General features: G+C 33.7%; 1 protein-coding gene across 1 annotated transcript; it reads right to left on the reverse strand.

Moving 5' to 3' along the window:
• Nucleotides 1-5995: 5995 nt before the first annotated feature.
• Nucleotides 5996-8396, reverse strand: LOC114181888 (scarecrow-like protein 8). Its single transcript, XM_028068529.1, has one exon. The coding sequence runs from the start codon at nucleotides 8247-8249 to the stop codon at nucleotides 6294-6296; it is 1956 nt and encodes a 651-aa protein (XP_027924330.1). The 5' UTR covers nucleotides 8250-8396; the 3' UTR covers nucleotides 5996-6293.
• Between the last annotated feature and the right edge of the window lie 276 nt (nucleotides 8397-8672).

An 8672-nucleotide genomic window follows, 5' to 3' on the forward strand; every position in this document is an offset into this window, starting at 1 on the left:
ATCAGTGTTCTGCATAATTCTGCAAATCAACTCATTCGCCCAGCGAGTAAGCAAATTTGTACAATCCTGCAGAAAGTGATTTAAGAAAAACTATACCTATTCAACCAATCCATACAACTCCAAAACCTCTGTACAAACCATTTGAGTATCAATCATTAATTCTATCAAAATATTCACACCAATTGCATCCAATTGCACCCATAGCATACATTTATTCTCAAACAACATATAAAACTTAAGTATTTATCGTTTTCAAACATCACAACCCAGTTCACATATCAAACACATCAGTCGATTACAGAATAATCACAAAATAACATTCTTAACAAGTTTGTGAGACATTATAGATATTAGCTTCCCTTACTTGGTATTCTACTTAAACAACTCTATAAACGTCAAACGTCTCTAACTCCACAAGATGCTCTATATACACATAGAAACATCACAAGAACGATTATGACATACCATTATTATCACGGATCAACAGAGACTCATACTAATATATAAAACGATGCATGCAAGCGGAAGAGGACTTACATGCAATAGAAATCAGAAAAGACAAAAAAAAATTGGAAACTTAACTTACGCGAACGAAGAAATTGATTAATCCAAATTGAAGAGTTCACCGAGAGGAATAATCCTACGGTCTCAGTTCTTCAATCAGACGACCAGAAAGACAAAAAACTTAGAGAGAAGTCAAAGAACTCTAGAAAAGTGATTTCTAGAAATATTGTGTATTTTAAAATAATGAAACTTGTTTATAACAATTATATTTATATTAAAACCTTTTAATATTAAAATAATCGAGTTTCAATATTTTTAAACCACTATCACTTCTAAAACACCATTTTCTAGAGTTTTACATCAATAATTCATAATTTATAAATTAAAATTTAACTTAGTCAATATAATAATTAATTATTTTAGTTTTTAAATTTAGTTGTTATTTAATAATTTTTTATGATATTATTTTATCCTAATAGCAAAAAACATGAACTGATAAAAAAATAATAGGCAAAAAAAAAATATGTGTTTTTTCTTTCTATGTCGTGCATATATTTTATGCAAATATTGAAGTTTTAGTTTTACGAAACTGTTAAGACTTTGGCAAGTGTACCAAGTCGCGCAAGTAGTAACCGGTAAGACCGGGATATCGTTTCCCAAGAGACTCGTGTATACTAAATTATTGTGTAATTAGTGACTAATTTAAACTAATGAATAAATTCATAATTTGGGTTTTTGTATGCAAGAAAGTAAATATTTCATAAATAAGTAAAATTGAACTTGGATATTTGAAGACTCTAGAAAATGGTAAAGACTAGAAATGCAATGGATTGATATTGTTGGAGTTAGACTTCACCTACTTCACTCTCATGTATATTAAGCAATAAACTCTTCTTCATTAATTACTAATGTCAACCCACAAGTCTACTCAAACTCTAATCCCTTAGTTGAATGAGCCTAGGTTTCCTTATTTAGAGTCAATTCCTTGAATCCCTAAATAAACAAACCCGCTTTACAAATTAGGGTTTAAGACAACTAATGGGTCAAGTTCCATTCCTAGATACAAGTTCCATTAGGTATCTTGTTCCAATTCAAGGTTTCAAGAGATATTTTCCAATACCTAATGATCCAAATATCATGCAATGAATGGGTAAAACAAAGCAAGCTTAAAATACATAAACAAAGATACTAGAAATCAATTGAAGAAGCATATATATTCAAACAATTCGAAAATACATGAAAGTTCAGTGGCTACATCTAACCCCAACAAAAATGGGTTTAGCTCTCCATTGTCATGGAGAGCTCAAGCTTACAAAATGGAAATGGAAGAGGGAGGAGACACAAAGAGGAAGGTGGAGTTGTTCCCACAAGCCCTAGCAGACCTCCAAGCTCTCCAAGAAGTGTTGCTCGAGCTCCAAAGTGTCCAAGATGCGTTTCCCCTCGCGAAAACAGAAGAAAAAGGGCCACTTGACACATCAGCGAAAACTGGCGCCTGGCGGAAGCCTCTCACCGTCACGCGCTAGCCATCAAACAGGGGGCAAATCTTCCCACTACCGACCGGCGGTGACCAAGTGCCGCCAGGCGGTGACCAGCAGTGGCGCCTGGCGCTGACGGTATCTGCCGCCTGGCGCTGACGGTATCTACCGCCTGGCGCTGCCTTTGTGTCGCTAGGCGCTTTCTGTTGACATTTTTGCACTTCTCTTTGTTGTTCCGGGTTACTCATTTGTCTGGACTCTGGGAACAAAGCTTCCAATCTATAAATAGACACAAAAAATGGGGATTAGTGGTATATTTAGGTCAATGTAACCCAAAATGTATTTATTTACAAAAGTAAGATAAATTTGAGGATTAAGTAGGTTAAAAGCTTTGAAAGAAATGATTTTGCTATGAAAATGTAGCTTGGATAATGGTAAAAATTAACATTATCAGAACTATATTTTGATTAAGAATATATTTAGTCTAAACTAAATAAATATTTCAAGTATGAATATTTTAATTACTAGTATACATTATTGTTTTGTCACTTTACAAAGTTTTTTATACTTAAATTTATTTTCCAAATCTTACCTTTATAAGACATGAGGTTTTACAAGAATTAAAATTTTAATCAACTGAAAAGTAGGCATTTTATAAATAGATTATAGTTCACTTTTTATTTTATAAAAAGTTGTATATACTTCTAAATAAAATTTATATTTTTTGCAAAAACACAAGTTTTATTTGCTAATATACATTTCAAAACAGTTTTTATCTAATTTAACTTTAAAAAAAGTGTATCACCTTAGAAAATCTCCTTCTATCATGCATTGACAATTTGAAAACAAAAAAATCTTGTGGTGATCCACCAAGCGAAATCAATGGAAACAAATTATGTTTATTACAGAACATGTTGGGGATGATATTCTACCTTATCTTCTACAGAGTAATATTTTTCCTTTGATTCTCCACATTTTCTTGTCTTCAAATTTTCCCTTCTTTCTTCCTTTGATTAAGCATTTATAAAATTATTATTTTTATTCTTTTACAATGTGTTTCAATTAGTTTTGAGGTGAGAAATTACTAATTATTTGTTATGATGAATGATGAATGATTATAGTTTTGTGATATAGAATTGATTATTATTGTGATGCATACACATTATTATAATAGAGACAAATTGTGTGAATATAAGGTGAGGAATTTAATTGAGTTAGCTAAAGACGACAAAAAAAAAAAGAAAAGAACAAACATGACTCGTGAAGAAGAAGAACACGGAGTAGTTGAGGCATTATTCAGTTTCTCTACAACTGTAATCAACCATTTCTATAAATAGTAACTCACATTTTGCATTTCTCAAACATTTTTTCTGGAATTTGTAACCAATTATAAAATGTCGATTATGATTAGTTTTCTTCTTTTTATATATAAAAATGTTTTTTTATTATAGCAAATATAGCCTCCAAGATATTTGAACACACTTGAGATTTTGACAACCCACATGTGATTTTTATAAAGTTATACATAAAAAATATTTTTAGTACAAAATTTTAGGGACAGAAGAAAGATCCCTAGCTAGTAGTATATGGTAGGTAAGAAAACTAAATACATGTTTCATCATTCTTTAATTATATTATGTAATATTTTTGTAATCTTTCAAAAAATATAATTTGTTCCTTTAAAATTAGAAGTTTTTCCTCTTCTATTTTCATACATCGTTTAATGTGTGTGGATTATACTCCTTCAAGTTTCACTGTGGATTATTGAGTCTCGTATAGTTGTCTATTATTCTTTAATTATAACATATGATTGGTATAAATTATTCTTACTATGCTAAACTTTCATCATTCAAATCAAATACTCCAAAATCAATGGTGTAAGTTTGATTTTGTATTTCATGATCAGTGGAATTTATTTGAAAATATTGAGAGAAAAATTTGATAAAAAAATATTTTATATTATTTTTTAATATATAAGAAAATTGGAATTTGACGAAATATTGATAAAGAAGGAATCAAAAGACCGAGTTATAAATTTCTTATAAATTCATTGATAACCCATGAAAAAAAAAACATAAAGCAATAGCATTTAGTTAATAGAAATGTAACTATTAAGAAAGATACTAACTACTCTAAAGATATAAAAAATATATATAACAAAACAAACAAATTTTATGATTCTACTAAGTCTCTATAGTTAGGGCATGAACTTTAACAAGACTCACCTTGAATATATTTTATTTAAAACAATTGGGATAAAGTTTTTGTGAAAACATATATGAATGATAACCCTTTAGAACATGAAAGAAAAAGAGACTTTCTTATAGTTTTAATATGTTTTGCTTTGTGGTGAAAAACAATTTTTTTTTTTTTTTGCAAACTGATTGACAAATTTGCACACACAATGAAAGAAATAATTAACTCTGTTATTGATACACAAATTATGAAAGATATTAGATCTAATGTAATTAATAAATAATTAAGGATATATATATATATATATATATATATATATATATATTCAGTTTTTGTAGAACTTCTCCAAACTCTATACTATTTTTTGGATTTCTATAACATACAATAAAAAAAAACTGTTTTTACTAAATTGACAGTTAATTTAATCTGAATTCGAGAAGACTTAAATATTATGATCATTATAAATAAAATAAATAATTTCTTTTAAATCATCTTTCAAATATCTTTTGTATTATTAATTTTGAAACAAAGGGACTAGTCTTACAAATAAGAGATCAGTGAAATATAATAACATACAAAAAAAAAGTTAGGTACCATAAAAAAAAATCAAATTTTATAATCTTGATATATAATTTGAAAATATGATAGTCATAGACTTCTAAATTCCATCACTATATAAGAGTATCAGATTTTTTTTTAATATATTTTTTAAGACTACAGCTTGAAATAAAGTTTTTAGAATTTTTAATTAAAGATGTGAATATTTATATTGAAAATTAAATTTATTAAAAACAAATAGAATAAAAAATACTGTATTTGTATACTGTAACATTTTATCCAAACCAAAAATACGTTCATCAATGTTTTTTTTAACAATATTCTTCATCTCCTTATTAATATGTACTCAATTATTTTATGAATAATAGAGATCATCCAATTTCATATACATGCAACTTTTTTATAACTTTTACTATGTATATAGCATCATCATACCTAATCGATCGATGTCAACAATATTTGAAATTCTAAGTGACACAAACACACGGTTAATCTAATTTTACCTTATCATCCACAAAACTGTTATTCCATTTAACCATTTCACAGAGACTAAAAAACCTTTATCATGTAAAAAAATGAAAACTTTTATCATAAAAAAAAATATGAGGCGATGAGCGAGAAAAGCAAAAGCTGAACCAAACACGTCATCTGAATTTCAGTTTGTGCTATATATTCCCAACCATAAAATATAGTTGTATTTTTGTTTTTCTAAGAAAGATGTCTCTATATAACCTAAAACTGTTCTTACATTTAAGCTCAATTCAAAATACAAGAGATGTGATTATACCAAACAAACACGAAAACAATTGATGAAAACAGAAATAGAATAAAAAGAAGTTGAACAATGAACCAACACTAGGACATGCAAAATATGTAAAATAGTCTTTATATTTTCTGGTATCAATCATAGTCTTCGCGTTTTTTTATAGTAACACAATCTTGAACACTTTGTATAAAATGTTTAGGTTATGAATCTAAACAAAGAATCATTCATTCTTACACAACATCAGAACTTGGTTCAATGCAATAAGATAATGAAAAAATTACAAATTTAGAAGGAAAATTGGATAATAGGGAAATTGGAAGTGTAACTAAATCCCTAAAAATGAAGGGTATGAGTGGAGCCCTCATTTGTCGGTAATGTGAGGGCAAACCAATCCATTGTATGACACAGAAATAAGCTATCTACCAGACAGCAACCAACTTCTTTCACATACTTAAGTGAAGATCATAAACAAATAAAAGCACATCAACACACAGAAAAAATCAATAAATGTAACATATAGCAACACAAGTCTTCTCGGAATGCAAACACTTGTTTATTAGTAGTTTTGGTAGAACCAAGAGAAGAAGGGTAAAGGGTAATAGACTAGGGACTTTCCTTTCACATTTTCTTTTCACCCTATTATCATATAATTTTCCAATTCTATACTCTTTGCCTTTCCATTATCTCTAAACATAGTTAAAATATAGTAACAATGTGATATTTATATATTTATATATTATGTAATATAATCATAATAATATTTAAAACTAAATATTAAAAAAAAGTGAAACATGTTAACGCCAAGCAGATGTTACTGTCAGTGTTCTTCCCATCCAGCCAGAGCAAATCCCACCGTTCTCTTCCTTCACTATCAGTCCCGAGTTGACTCGGTTGTTGTTGTTGTTGGGAGTGGCGGTGAGTCGTGATTTTATTGACTCGACTATGTTTTGATTCAGTGGCTTTAACTCAAACCCTGCCATGCTCATACGCGCTCGCCATTTTCCGAACACTTCACAACGCTCTACACGATCTCTGCCTTCGCATGCTACTGAGTTGTGTAGCTTGCGAGTGAGTCCTTCCTCGAGTCTGACTCGGTCAGAGTTGTTGGTGCTGTTATTGTTATCCCTAGAGGTCATGGCTTCCATGGACTCCAATAAGGCACCGTAAAACGACAGCGTTTCTGCCACGCGAGCCAAAAAAGGTGCTGTGTTTGCATTCATCTCCTGTTCCACTATTGTTACCACGCGCGGGGCGAGTCCCTTCACGCGCCGGAGAAGCTCGTCGCGAGGGTTTTCGGTGGAGACACTCTCATCAGGGATTTTGTGAAGCTTGAACGCAAAATTCACCATGAGAACTTCGTCCTCATTGCATCCCAGCGACTCGCGGGTCAACTCGGTGAGTTTCTGAGTTGGTACAAGTCTGAACTCGAACCCGATCCTCTTCCTTTCTGCTAGACGACTCAGCATGTCTCCGACTGCACGCACTCTGTCTTCGCCGCCGCTCTCGGCCACCGCCACTAGTTTGAGTGTGACGTTCTGTCCACGTGTGGAGAGCGCGTTGAGAAGGTGCGGATACTGCTTTCCCTGTCCAATCTCAAAATCCACCACACAGAACTTGTTTTCCGTTTTCTCCTCAAATGCAGCTTCCAAAATCGCGAGATTCGCAGCCATTAACCCTACCTTAAAACACATGGAGTTTTCCAAAATCAACTGAGTCGACTCGGCGTGTTCATAGCCGAAAAGCTCCGTCACTGGAGGCGGATATTCCACCGGATTCATCCTGGACTTCAACGCCAACACCATGCAATCGGTTAATTTGTCAGTCCGGTTCGGACCGTTCAACCGGTTCAGGATCTCCGTAGCCATATCATATTTTCCTTCCACAATTGCAGATGCGGCTTCCATGAGCGTCTGCCTGGAGCATCCCGAAGCAGGTGAAGCGATGGAGGAAGAAGATGACGTAGACGAAGTGGTTGATGAAGTCGGTGATGTTGAGACCAGTTTCTGAACCGGACCGGGACTGATTAAATTCTGATAGGTTTCAGACCACTCGCTGGTGGTTATCACGGACGCAGCATCGGCTTCTCCTTCATCTTCATCGTTATCTTCCAGAAGTTGTTTCTCCAATTCGAGAAGCCGGTGATCCATGATCTTCTTCTCCGGCTCAACCACCTGAACCGGAACCGGAAGAGGAGCAGAAAGACGAACCCGGTTCTGTGGCATGCCCAAATTGGAGTTCCGATAGCCGAAATTTGGGCTTGGCATGGGCCCAGACCCATTGCTAGGAAGGTTAATGGGCTGGGGACGGAGCTGATGGAGTAAAGGAACACCAAAACGTTGCTGTTGGTAAAGGGAAGGGTTTTGGTTATGCAATTCGGGAAAGTTCTCCATGGAACTCTGAGAGAAACTGGTTCGAGGCTTAACTGAACGAAGCAAGAGGTTAGAGAGGACGTGGTTGGGGTTGTTGTTGGGTTGGTTATAGGTTTGGTTATAGGTTTGGAATTCGGTGAGGGTGCGTTTACCGATAAGGGTTGGTGTCTGGCGTTGAGCGATCTGCGAGGCAGGATCTAGAAACATTGCAGGGAGGTTCTGTTGCTGGGTTCGGTAGAGAGGGTGGAGGTTTGCGGTGGCAGTCGCGACGCCGTTTGGGTTGTTCATGGTGGCTGCCGGAATGGATCTACCGGTGAAACCACCCGCTCCGGCAAAATACTCCGATGCCCCACCTCCCCCAGTGAACCCCGGCGATGACATTCTAGGATTCCGCGAAGAAAATAAGGAAAAGGTAAAAAAAAACAGTTAAAAGGTTGTGTTTTTGAAGGAATGCATCAGAGAAAAAGAAAGAGAGAGAGTGTGTGTTTTGGTTATGTTGTGTGGTGCTTCTTATGGGTTGAAATGATTCTCATGAATATAACGGGAATGGGAAAGGGTTTTCTTTTATTTAAAAAATATCGTTTATAATTTTATCAACATAATATAATATTACAATATTCTGTTTTTTTGGGTTTAAAATACAAGGGTGGAATGTTTCGCATCAGAGTTTGTACGCATCGAGATCTGACCGTTGATATTTTTAAGATTCCAAGATTCAGCTGGAACGGACGGTGATTAGAGTGTGTTTTGCCAGCCGAAACGCACACCTGTGTTGTTGTAATTTAATAACGAACTTGAATTGGC

Source organism: Vigna unguiculata, chromosome 4 (assembly GCF_004118075.2).
Source record: "Vigna unguiculata cultivar IT97K-499-35 chromosome 4, ASM411807v1, whole genome shotgun sequence".
Lineage (NCBI taxonomy): Eukaryota > Viridiplantae > Streptophyta > Magnoliopsida > Fabales > Fabaceae > Vigna > Vigna unguiculata.